Raw genomic sequence first — 13576 nt, 5'->3', positions numbered from 1 at the left:
CAGTCTCTGAAGAGAAAATGACCTCAACATTTCCACTTCCAGCCGTGTGGATCAATTATCCTGATTTTTTTTTTTTTTAATCTACTCTGCATACGATAGGAGAGCTCTCATGTTAGGTCTCTGCCCTTAGGGTATGTAAAGTGTGATCTGGTATTGCCATCACATCCAAATTGTTTCTCCCTAGATGGGAATGCAAAGAAACACATTTTTGTTCTTCATGCTGTCACCAGCTTCTGCAAAAATCCTTTTATCATCTTGAAAGTCAGTTTATGTCAGAAGAAAGTAATGAAAATGTTTTATTTGGATGTATTTATGTGTGGATCCACAAAACTTAAAAGAATAGTCTAGAGATTTTACGATTAAATGAACTAATGAGACTGGTAAATGCTTTAGGATTTTAAAAGCTGTTCACTGAACTATATTCTGTCTTTGGATTCACCTGTTCAGCTCTGGTGAACTTTAGTTTAACTTGCGTAACTTGACTTGAAATTAGAAAACAGGTGAGAGGAGTGTGTGATTTACTGGAGTATGGCTCAGAAAGGCACAGGTATGAAACGTTTGAATTTGCAAGTTTTCTTGGCTGGGGGGTTAGCCCACGTTCTGTACTGGAGGGCGATCTGATTTCAGCAACTTTTGATTCCTTGGTCAAATGTTTTGTTGGTTGAGTTTGCTTGTTTCTGTTTGTGCAGCAGCGGTCAAGGAAGAAGGAAGGACTTCTTTCTGACTGTGCGATGAGACACTGGCTCTACCTGGAGTTAAAAGGGGATTTTGGAATCAAAGCAGAAAAATCTGAGTTTGTTTCTAGATAGGCAAGCTTCAAAAAGCAGAGGTGTGAGTATAGAGAAACTTAGTAGCTTTTCCTAAATAGCTTGAGGGGGCAAACAGGCACCAACTCAGTAGGAAGATTTTGTAGTGATGAGCTTTTGCCCTCTGATGTAAAAAAACCCCAACAAACAAACAAAAAAAAACCCCACAAAACCCACAAAAGAAATTCTGCTTCTTTTCACATAAATTTCAGAAACGCATAAATGGAATTTGCCATAAAAGAAAAAGAATTGTCAGGAGAAGTTGTTTGGAAGTTGGGCCTGTATATAGCCTTTCACCTACAAAAAAAAGTAGTTTGAAGCAGCGTTGCTGCTGAGGCTCTGAATTAAAGTGACAAGATTCTTCCAGCATCCTCTCAGTAGCCTCTGTCGAGCCAGTTGCGAGCAAGCCAAAATTCCCTTTAGACCCTCCACCTAGCTGGTGAACATATGGCTCCAGGCTGTTTTACTGTATTGACTCACTCTTGACTGAGTTTCTTTTCTTCCTCCTCTGTCTTTTGCTCCATTTCCTTGCCCAGCAATATGGTTTCTAGGTCCCTCAAATCTTTTGGCAGCCAGTATGGTCTTGCATCTACACTCTTTCAAGCATCTGCTTACTTCTGACAACACTTTATTTTTTTAATGTAAGCATTTTCCTTCTCTTTAACCCCTTTGTTTGCTCTTGAGTGAAACACTGAAAAGCAGAAAGTTCTTAAAGTTTTCCTAATTATCTCTTATAAAAATACTGGCACCAATAGAAAGGTTTTCCTGTGTCAAACATTATCTCCTATCCAGACACTATTCATTGTAATCTTCCAGGCATGAGTTACACCTGGGCTTAAAATAAAGAACATGCAACTTCTCCTCTCCCTCCTCTTCCTCATCCTCCACACTCTAGTGAATGAATCAACCTGCAACTTTCAACCTTGTCATGACCTTCAAACATTACAGTTTGGGTTTAAATTGCAGTGTCCAGTGTTCTGCTTGAAAGGCCATTAGGACTGAGGTCTGAGGTTGGTGGGACAGGACATTAAGGCAGTAAATGAAGTAGTGTTCAGCTCCCCAGTTAAGATAGTACAACTAGTAAAAGCACAAACTTGCAAACAAAGATGCTCTATGCCTGTCTGAGCACTTTGTGGTTTATGATCTTTGTTATTACATGCTTAATGATTTTGTTTTCATAGTCACAGTAATAGACGTTCCTTCTGGAAACCAACTTTTGGTGCTGATCATGGCAAGATTTATGTGAAAATTTTTCTTCAAGGACTAGAAATAATCCTTTCTTAAAATACAAATTCTTTGATTGCTACATCCCTCTTCATGTTAAATTGGGGAAATAGAACAGGTGGTGCGTCATTAAAAACTGTATGGGGAGACATTTCAGGAAGAAAGAATGAAAAAGGTTGTAGTGCATCCCTGAATTCTGCTTTATTTTCTGGAACAAAATAATCTTTTTAGGTGTGCTTCATAGAGTTTTTCCATAATGATTTATGCTTTTTGAGAGTTTACTGGTTCCAAGTCATTTTGGAGGGGACAGAGTTGTATGCAGCACCATCGACTTTTAATGAATGATTTAGGTTATAATGTGTTTAAGAAAACACTAGTGTCTTTAAACTAGCTGCATGTGTATTTGTGCCTTTTAAATCTGGTTGGTACATGACAGGAGTATCTGAATGGGCTTGCGTGCACAGAATTTTATATTCCAGTATTTGAGCACATGTGGCAGCGCACAGCTGAAAGCACCTGCTCTGGAGTTTAAGTTTTAACGCAGTGCATCTGCACAAGTTTTTTTTTCTTATGTTGTATCCCAGATGGAAATACTGCATTTGTGGACTAGGACTAAGTATGAACATTGGCATTTTGGTTATCCTGGAATTCTTCAAACGAAGCTTTCTGCCACCACACGATAGTTGAAAGAGCTTGGGGTTTTTATCTACATGTTTATTTATAAACACTTCAGTACCTTGGCTTTTAGTTTTGTTCTCTTTTAAACCCTTTGTAACTGTTCTTTTCTCCTCTTTTATGGAGATGTATCCACTCCGATTGATCTCCTTTCTTGTAAGTCAAAAGGGAAGTATCTCTATGGCAGCTATATTTTTTTCTTAATTCCCTGGGAGCCCCATTCAAAATATGTGCCTCTATGGGCAGATAAAAGGAGCATGATGCTCAGATTCTTCTATCCTAATGGAGCAAAAATGGATTTACGTACCTGCTCTTGAGTTTTTCTCATCTTCCACAGCTGATGGTTCCACCAAGGGAAGGTCAAAAATTGGCCTCTGATGGTTAGTTCTCTATGATACTGTGCTATTTACCAAAAGACTGTATTTTTATTTTTCCTTAATGAACCTCATTCCCCCTGAAAGGAGAAGATCTGTAGAAACCAAAAAAGAGATTGACTGAAAGAAGTGAAATGGAATTTTTTCATATTCTGTAAAGCCATCCAAACACAGGTAGCAAGAAAGATTGTTCTTTAGTAGGTCTCCAGTGAGCAAATGGATTCCCTTCCATGGTGGTGTGAGGAGAGAGATTCTTCAGAATTATTCCAGGAGAACAAAAATCTAATTCATCAAAGTCATCGTGCCACAGCTGTTACAACAATCTGTCTCCCGCTGAATGCTAGCCAGCTAATTTTTGAGAAGTGCCATTTTTCACAGTTTATTGTTTTCTCATCAACATGGCACCAACCACATCAAGTATTTTCACACAGTGATGTTGGCGTTGATGAATTAGCCATGTGCTTTCTATTTACGGATGCAGGAGTTTCAGTTTCTTCAGGAGAAATGAGAACTTTTAGGTAGGATGTAGGAGATTTCTCTCTGGTCTGTGTGTATGTTCCCCGTGTTCAAAGTACTTGTTAAGCTATGCTGGAATTCAGTAGCATAATGAAGTATTTTTATGGAAACACATAGTTCTGCAACCCTTCGCAAGACTGTTTTTATGGATGGGTGAAGCATACGGGGGTAAGCACTTTGAGATCACAATTTCAATACAGTTCATTTTTTAACAGCGGGCAGTTACAATGTGCTGTTTCTCAACTCCCTGTACCATGTATGATTTGCCAAGATTAGGCAGGTTAATTTTACAATTTTCTTTTTTTTTTCCTTCTCCTGAAGAGGTATCTGAGTATCAGTTAGGTATTTCATACTTGGAGTTTTAGTCTACAATAAACAATGTTAGTTAGTGGTAAAGAAACTTTAAAATGAACCAAAACAAAGCAGAGTCCACATGACTCCATTCTTTGCTATAACTTGAACTACATTGCTCTTTCTCTTTCTGGGGTCAACAGTAGTTTCCCATTGCAGTAATCTGCCATACAGATATGACTGTACAGATGTTGCAGATGCCAGTGAGATGTATAGGCTACAAGGAGAAAAACAGTGTCTGTCTGGCAATAATCTTTTTGCTAGCCTGATGTATGAAGACAAAAAGGGTGCTTCGCAGTTTGGGGTTCACAGTCACACTTGGCCCTTTTTTCCTATATATGTGCGATGAGTGCAATGTTGGCCATGATAAATAGAAGGATATCTGCCTACAGTCTTTTAGAAGAGTTTGTTCCAACTTAGATCTGCCCAGTTCTTTCTCATGGTTTTTTTACGTATGTGTTTCAGCAGGAAGAGCAGTCATAGTGCTCAGATACTCAAAAATGCATCTGCACCACAAGAAACTGCCTGTCAGATTTCCTGCATGAACTATAAAAATAAAAAGTATCTCGGCAATTATTTTTCAGCTGTGAAATATGCTTTTGAAAAGCCGTGACTATAATTTTTCTTGCACAGAACTCTTTGTATTCCCTTATTGTTACCATATGCGGCACTTTTTTGTAGTTCAGCCACTCTCTGAATAGCCAAACTCTGAACAATTTTTCTTTCTCCAAATTGCTTGCTTCTAGACATAATCAGTCCATCTTATAATTGCAAAGGAGCTATTAGAGTATTCAGACTGCATGTGGGGCTCTCGGCTAGGAGTCTTGTAATCTAGAGTGATGTCGCTCCAAAGAAAAGTTTTGGAGACTGTACCTGGCATTTCTAGTTTATTTTGGAATCTTTAAAACTGTCCCTTATCTTCCATCTTCTTCCGTTATTGATGATTTCCATCGTCTAATTTAGGCTAATGTGGACACTAGAGCCACTTCATGAATTCCATAGCTTCAGGTCACAGGTCCTTTTGTTTCTTGAAATTCCAAGAAAACTAAAATGAAAGTATGAAAAAATGCAAAACTTTTCTTTTCTGTAACAAGAACAGCAAAATATGTGTAAGATTCCTGCCAGTTCTGCTTGGCAGCTTACTGTTAGCATTGGCTTATTGCTTTACATGTGCATGCTGCATATTTCTCATGCTGAGAAATATGGGCACTACTTGACAGGTGGTTTAAAATATAAATTGGAATAACTTCTGATTACCTTTATGCTCATGAACTGAAGTCTCACTCCTGAGAGCCTAGCCTAGGCTTGGTGTAGCTCTTCTGGCTGATGGAAGTGTCGTCTGGAGCCTTAATCACGGTGCTGCTATTCTTCATTCTCCAGGTTTTATCAGGACCTTGCTTCTGAGTCTCTTCTATGCTTTCAGGGTATGCTTAGAGATCCTTGTTGGCTTGATAAAGGCAATTTTGTAGGAGTTTTTGATAAGGGAGTTAATACATGGCTTGCAACCAAACGAGAGATTCCTGGAATTACAGGATGAGGCTATTAAGGGCTTAAGAATGCACTTTTTTTTCTTTCTTTCTTTTTTTTTTTTAATTGAATGTTGTTTTTCCATTGAAATAAAAAATGTGGTGTATTGGGGAGGGGTTGTAGTTCAGATCTTGAATGATTAATTTTGCATCAGTGTTTTGAATGAGTCTAGGAGAAGCAAGATGTTGGTTCTGAAGGCTGAATGAGATAAAGTCTCTAGCAGTTCAGACGGGATCCGTAAGTTGCTCGTCAAAAAGATCAAGCAGCCTAACAGTGCTGTGAATTTTGTTGTTTTTCAAAAAAAACCTTCATTTAAAACTCTAAATCCCTACCTTGGAATACATTTATACTTACTTTGCAACCTCCAGGTGGTGATCCATTTAGCTGAGTTTTATGTCTCAGGTAGTAGCTAATATAGACTGCTTGAGGGAAGAATTCAGGAAATTCTGAAATGGACTTCTTTGAAAGAGCCTTGTGGTGCTTCATTTGTCTTTGTCAGTAATTTTTCCTTTTGTGATAAAGGGGTTTTAGACAGCAGGCTCAGCTCATCTTTCTTGTACTCTTGTAGTTCGTTCTTTTCACAGTAAAGTTTTCTCCAGCCCAAATGATCTGGATTATTTGGGGTTTTTTTAGCAATGTCCTGATTGCTGGCCAGAGACGCTTGTTGCTGGTTGATTTAATGAACTTTTTTTCTCCCAGGCTTGGAGCAAGTGACTTCTGTACTTGGGCTATTCGCTGACATTGCTCTTAACAGCAATCACTGCCAGTCATTGAAAAAGAACCAGTGATGTTTCGTCAGTAGGAGAAATTTAGCGAGCTGATGAGCTTATCATACTCGTTGCCCACGTAAGCTCTAAAACAAAACTTCAGTAAAAAGAAATCTCATCAGGCTTGCTGGGAATTATATAGCCTTGCTAGGAGTACTATATTGCATCTAATTAAAGTCAGCCTTGATAAACCTGTAATTAACCAAAGGAGAGAAAAAGACAGCCATGGAGATCCATCATTTTAACGGTATCATGCTGAGGAAGCCTGACAGTTGTGAGTTTTCTAACTTCTATCAATCTTGAACTAAAATAGGTGATTTGAAATGGCAGTGTGTCATCTTTCACCTTACCTGAACTTAGGGGGGATGATCGGCAAACCTGCTGTTTGCGGCAGATCTTTTTTTTTTTTTTTTCCACATAGGTATTTTAAACTCAGTCTGACGTAGTAACTGGCGTGCAGCTCCTACAGCTGCTGTAAAACTAGATTCCTGCTTTCTTCTGAATCTCCCATTGTATATGTATTGACATAAGAGATTTTCAGGCAGCTGCAAGTAACAATTTAACAATCGAGCTTACTGTAGATTGTTTAGAAATGTGGAATAATTTAGTCACATAATTTTATTAGGGTAAGAATTTCTGAATTCTGAAATGCTGCTGTGATAGTCTGAATTAGTATATCTTAAAAGTGCCAAATGTGTGATCTAAAAGATTTTTGAAAAGTTACTGGGGGGTACCTTAAAATGTGATTTTTAAATATTTTTTTTTTGACAGCTGAGTGCCAAATCACAGTCTTATTAAATCAATGTGAAAACTCACTTTTAATTCAGTGCACTACACGTTAGTCCAGAAAATACTTGTACGCTGGCCAACTTCAGCTGTGGTATTGCTATATCTCACTAGCTTTATTTGTTGGGCCAACACTGGCCATCAGAAACGCTGAAATAACCTCATTCGCTTATTTGTGCCATGAAGTTCCAGTAAATTGAAACACGATCCAGCGTGGTGTTACTGGGGCTCTGTTCAGTTTTCTGTATTCATGTCTGTCTCTGAGATGCAGATGTTTCTGTATTAATTTTGTGTATGCAGAGCATTTCAGACACCTATGGTCTGCACTGGGAGAGAGAATTTTTTCCAAAATACTTGATTTCACACCGAATAATCAGCAAAAACAATGAGTCATCAAAGTCTGAGAAATCATTACGCATTTGGAGATGATAATTGGCCTGCTTGTAATTTATTTATACACAAAACTAGAATTGGAGTAATTTGCAGTATCAAAAATTTTCCTCATTCTTTCCACAGAGACTGTGTTTGCAACAAATGCATTTCTCTGCAGGCTTCCAATGAATATAAACCTACCAAAATTGCGCACTGTTAAAATATGCCAATCCATTTCATTTAAAAACAAAAACCAAAAAAACTTCCTGTAGCTAGAGGGAAGCCTGTAGTTTATAAAGAAGAAATGATGTCTGTTTTCTGTTTATTATGCATCTCCTGATTCACAGTTCAGCCTTCTGACGAGCATTCCTTAAATGAAAAGGATCACTGAAGGATGAGTGGAGAAGTTAAGAGTAAGAAGATAATCCGTATCTTCCTCTTCTCCTTCCCTTGCAAGATTCTTTTATCACATAAAGGATATCACATGTTGAAATCTACTATTATCTTCACTTTTCACTCAGAATTTTCCAAAGAAATGAATACTGCATTAAAGCTGCCTAAAGTAATAATACTAGCTATCTTTTTGATTAGGAACACTCTAAAGGTTTCTGATGCATGTGCTTACATATTCAATTTCTAACAATAACCTCTAAAATCCTTATAGACATTTATCCCCAGAGTAACTCATATGTAAGAAGATACTGCTTAAATGGAAAACAATCAGTTTTGTGTAGCATTCAAAATCTGAATAAAAATATCTTCCTTTGAGAAACATTATATTCACAGTATTTTTGAGGAGTGGAAGCTACTTTTCACAAAACCAGACCAAAATGGCACTTATATTCCCCTTTCTCCCATGTGTTGTCTCTGTCCCTATTAGGGTTATTAGATAGGTAGTTAGTGCTAAGTAAATAGTTGGGTATTATCTGGGAAAAAATCTACTGTACCAACATCTTTGCTTTTTAGGATCTTGGAAAAAAGTGTGTGTAATACTGTAAGTAAATATCCAGTAATAGCATACATTTAAAAATGGTAGTGGAAACCTAGAAAGGAAATGCATAGTCCAGAAGAAACTTTTTCAATACTGTCTGTAGTATCTACAGTAAGCAAAAAAAATGTCGGTTTATATAAACCTCCTCATCCCCTTCTCTTTGATGATGCATTGTCTTGTCTAGTTTTCTAAAATGTTTTACAGGGATTGTGTTACAGAAAACCATGTATTTGGTACTTGTCAGAAATTACTTGCTAATCTGTAGTAGCAGTTATTTAGAGAACAAAGCAGAAAGTAGTTTGAACTATATAGTCCACAGCTCTGGAGACAATCAAGTTTAAGTCAAAGACAGGCTATAGTTTGAAGTCTTTCTTTCAAAACGAATTAAAATGTCTTTGAGTATTCCGTGCGACTTCCAGTGCAATCACGTAATGAAATTCAATAAATATTGTCACGTATAGGATTTTCCTCAGTGCATCCTGAAGTAGCCTTATGTGCTATTTTAGCTCATCTTCCGCACCCAGCCTGTATCAGTTGTGGAAATTCTGATTGTTTCCATTTTCGAAGAGTGTTTTCTCTCTCTTTCCGACACTGGAAAGAAGGAAATTACCATGTTTTGCTGTTAAAGATTTAGTATTTTTATAATAAAAAGAATATTACTCGTTTTCACAGTAATGACCTCTTATCTTCAGAATTTTTTTTTTTCTTTTCTAGGGCAGTGTGTCTCAAGCAAATTTCCCTTTATTCTCCTATTTTTTAAAGCAAATCCCAGAAGACTTTCCCAGACTTCAGACCAAGTAGTCCTGATACAAATGGAATCATGGGGGAAATTCCTATTATTTTCCATTGTGAGCAGGTGCTTCTCTTCAGCCTACTGGGAATTTCTGATTCTTCTTTACTGAGACTTCAAGATGCTACATATAGTCCTTTAATTCAAGTGCAGGAGCTATGTAGCATGGATAAAGAGCAGGCAAAAATTTAACAGTAGTTAAAATACCTATCATTGTAAGGGAACAGATATAGTGTTTTTTTTCTATGATAAAGAAACATTCCCTGAAAACTGTGCTTATATGCAAAATACAAGCACTGCTACAGCTGTGAGAGCTGTTGGCTGGTCCCTCTAAGCCAACAGTTTGACCCTGTAATAATTTTCTTTCTACAAATATTTGCATAATTCTTTTCTGTATTCATTCATCATAAGAATAATTAAATCTTTTGGGCTAAGCTTGCAGCAGACCAAACAGTTAAATTTAGCTGCTGGCCCACACAGCCCTCTGGGGAACTTTATATACTTACCATGACCTTACTGTTGAGTGTTTTAACTGGTAATAGCTGTAGTTTGCTTTATAGAAGTAAATGTATTCATAGCCAGGGTTCAGCTCAGCCTTCGTTTTTGCACCTGCAACAGACTGTGTGTGTAAATATTACTAGATAAACATCCTGTAGTGCAGTGCTAGAAAAATCTGGGAAAGCTAATAATTTGCAGACTTGCCTTGACTTTTGAGGCGTATAGTACCGTGTTTAGAAATTTGCTAAATAACTATGAGAAGATTAGTAAGTGCTGCATGTGTGCTGCACGTGAGGGATCAAGAGGCACTGAGGAAGCGTAATAATAAAAGCTGTCCTGTTAATGCACTGGAAGGTGTTGCTTTCTGTATTGGATACCAGGGAAGAATGGTTCAGAGATAACATTTGAAAGATATTGTAGGGCATCCCAACAGACACAAACTTTCCCAGGACATCAGCACATAAAAAAGGTAGTTGTCACGTAGATAACCAAGATGCTGGTGACCCGCTTTACTCTCTCAGCATGTCATCTACTCACGGTGTGACAGGAAACCACAGTAAGAGCTGGAGGGAAAGAGAGGTAAGGGGTTTTATTCCTGTAGGGCTTCCCAGACACCGTAACTTGTTATTGGATCTGACAAGTAGGTTAGTGCACAGGCTTCTTAGAAAGCCAATGATGTGCCAAAAATCATTGAGTTTCACAATATGTACATCCAACTGATGTCCTCTTTCATACTAAGTATGTCTGGAATTTTTGGCAGAGCCCATGATCTAGGCTGGGAGAGGACAGACAGCTAGGGAACTCGCTAGACTGATACGGCATCACTTTTTCATAGTGTTTATTACTTTCTTGATAGCTGGTTGGACTGACTTATTCCTATGGCTATAGTACCTGTTAGTGCAGAAGGTAGGAATACACACTCCTGGGTGAAGGGGTCAGCAGAACCCCCGCAGACCTGATTTAGACTGAACTATTTCACTTGGAGTTTTGCTCACAAGCCAAACTAGCACTCAGAAAGGGGGCAAAAAGCAGCGAAGATAAAACGGACCAACACAAACCCAGCAAATATGTTATGCGCTGTCTTCTCAGCAACAGTGATCCAAATCAAGCAGCGTGAGCGATCAGTCTTAAGGGGCCGTATGCTTGGGGAAGGCAGTCTTGAGAGAGTGCCTCTGAAGCTCCGGGGGGAAAGTCTGGCTGCAGTGCCAGCATTTTAGAGAAAACTTCTCTCCAGCAGATGTAAGCTAGTGTCCCTTTTGCATGGGGCAAAGACCTGAGAGCTCACAGTTTCAGCCTAAAAGAGGAATTTAATGGCAGAAACAATTTCTCTGCCTGCTCTTATTCCATTGTCAGTGAAAGGTAACTTGACTGTCCATTTGTCAGAAGACATAGCAATTAAACATTGAATTTAAAATTAATCCAACTTTCTCTAGCCCTCTTCTCCCTCCTCTGATCACCTAAACATGCAGTTGATACAGAACCAGTTACTGAGTTACAACAGCGTGCATCCCCGTTAAATCCTTTCTAGAATTTGCACCCATATAACTGGAATCAACCTCTGGACTCTGAAGGAAATAAGTAACTTGTAAAGTGTCAGCGAGGATGTTTCCCAAAGGGAAAAAAAAAAAAGCAAGCAGGATAAGGCACAGGACTTGTTGGCCAACAAGTATAGGAAGAAATCTTTAGTACCTCAGTGAACTGCGTGAGCTGAAGTTTCTTAATAACCATCACTATTATAATGGTAATTTAAATACAGATTAGTTATGAGATTTTAAGTGTCCTCTTTTCATCTTGCAACCATGTGATAAGAGCATTCAATAAATAGGCTATCTATTCTGTTTTCTCAGTTACTCAGGGAAAAATACGCAAGCCAGATGCATTATTTCATATGTTTGGTTATGTTGTGCCACTGTGATTTGCCAAACTTAACAATTCCTTCATTGCATGTTAAAGCTGTCTCTTGTTAAACGCCAGCTATTGCCTGGCTACTTCCCACCATCCTGTTTTTATTAATTCTGTCTTAGGTCGGCTTCTTTTGTTGTTTCTTTTCTGTGCTTTAATTCTCAAAATATCTTTAAGGTATTGCATTTAACTGCTGACATAGTTATTCATCTTCTAAAGCCCACCGTATTCCCCAAGTCTGTATATTTTTTCCTCATCTTCAGTGTTCCTCTGGTTTAACTGTTCCATTTTGTTTTGACTTTTGATTATCCCAGGGTCCGATTGGTATGGATGGAAAGCTGGTAGGTGATTTGTTGAAAACCGGTGTAATTTAGGTCTTGCGTATATTCCCTCTTTGTTTTTGTAGTTACTCATGCTGAAATGTATACTAATCACATATTGGCTTCCTTCGGCATAACTTCTTTCAACCTCAGTAGCGTAGATTTTTAACAGAGTGCTGAAAAGCCACTTCAATCTTTTGAGTCTGTCCAAGGAAAGGGAGGCCAGCCATGCTACTCCTGTTTCCTTATCATTTTCTACCTGGATTAGATTGGAAGACAGATGTTCCTACCGGGGTGCTCTGTCCAGAGAACGCTCCACAAGGGCAGTTTGGTGGGGCCGTTCAAACAGCAGGATATTATTTCTGACCACATATCTGTGACTCTTGCTGGTTTCCGTTTTCCATGGGTTCTTCATTTTTGTGTTTTAATTTCTCTGCCTGGTTTTTGTTGGCTGATTAGATGTGAACAGCCCCATGTCTCATTTTAAATGCATTTGTATGCTATCCCAGGTATTCTTTAGGGAAATGCTACTTGAATTAAGTTAGAAATAACCTTTAATTTTATACAATGCATTTATAAATACATTTGTATTTGTGAATATATTTGTATAACCATATATTTGGATGTATGAGCCTGGAAGTATATGTTCCCAGGTCTTTAAAATCATGCAAAAGTTGTGAAAATCCAGTTTCTGCACTTTCTCATGCTATTGTGTTTGCTCCTTCTCTCTTTCTCCTTTTCCAAGACAGCCTTTTTCTCTGATACCCTGAATACATCTTTTCTTTTCTATCCTTTCATTTGCTACAAGCCCCGTTTTCCTCTGCAAGCTCAACTTGTTAACTTGCAGTGTCAGCTTCTATTTTCTTCTCTGAAGACTTTATCCTGTGGTCCTTGAGGTCTTTTCCTGCTGTTAAGTAACTTTTCTGCAATGTTTGCAGCCTCCAGGCAGTACGCTTTTTCTTTAATCTCCTCTTTTAGCAGACTGATAGCTTACCTGTTGACTTCAGCTAGACCTGGTTACACCATATATCTTTTCTTTTTCTTTTAGTATCATTTACATATCAGCAGCTAATACTAGGTTAAATTGCTAGGAAGGGAGTAACTATCAACCACAGAAGACCTTCCATCATGGTAATTGGAAGAGGCTGCCAAACTTAACCCCTTTCTTTCCTGCAAAGTAACGTATTAAGTCAGTAAATAGGAATATAGAAGGGAAAATTGTTCTGAAGATTTTGCTGAAACCATGACAATTATGCAGCTCTACCCACTGTAGTAATGCAAATTTTAAAAGAATAAATACATAAAAAGCAGCAATCAGTAGTGGATAATCAAGTACATGAGCAAAGATCCAGAGGTTCAAAGCAGCAGCCACTAAAATACACCTGATCAGTTATTGGTGTCGGGACTGATCCGTAAATGCGTGCAAAGAACAGCAGTCAGCTGGTAGCCACAATCAATGAATCAATTTTAAAGTATGTAAAGCATTTGAATAAAGAGAAGTTCATTAGAAAAAAATCGGAGTAATGCTGACTTTTCAGTCTTGAAGAATATTTTCACCCTGTTTGTTGTCTAAAATTTAGAGAAATACTTCCAGCTAAAACATTTTAATCCACAAGTAACGTGCATTGGGAACAATTTATGCAGCAATGAGGCAGAGTGATTTCAGCAATCCTGGAG

General features: G+C 38.1%; 1 protein-coding gene across 1 annotated transcript in view; it reads left to right on the top strand.

Annotated features, from left to right (window-relative positions):
* Positions 1-13576, top strand: part of COL25A1 (collagen type XXV alpha 1 chain) — a 321239-nt gene that overhangs the window by 179767 nt on the left and 127896 nt on the right. Inside the window, exon 6 of the mRNA XM_059818218.1 lies at positions 11894-11920. Within this exon, the coding sequence (XP_059674201.1) occupies positions 11894-11920 (27 nt within the window). The remainder of the gene's footprint in view (positions 1-11893; positions 11921-13576) is intronic.

The sequence above is a fragment of the Gavia stellata genome, chromosome 5, assembly GCF_030936135.1.
Source record: "Gavia stellata isolate bGavSte3 chromosome 5, bGavSte3.hap2, whole genome shotgun sequence".
Taxonomy (NCBI): domain Eukaryota; kingdom Metazoa; phylum Chordata; class Aves; order Gaviiformes; family Gaviidae; genus Gavia; species Gavia stellata.
This window is presented reverse-complemented; position numbering and strand designations above follow the sequence as displayed.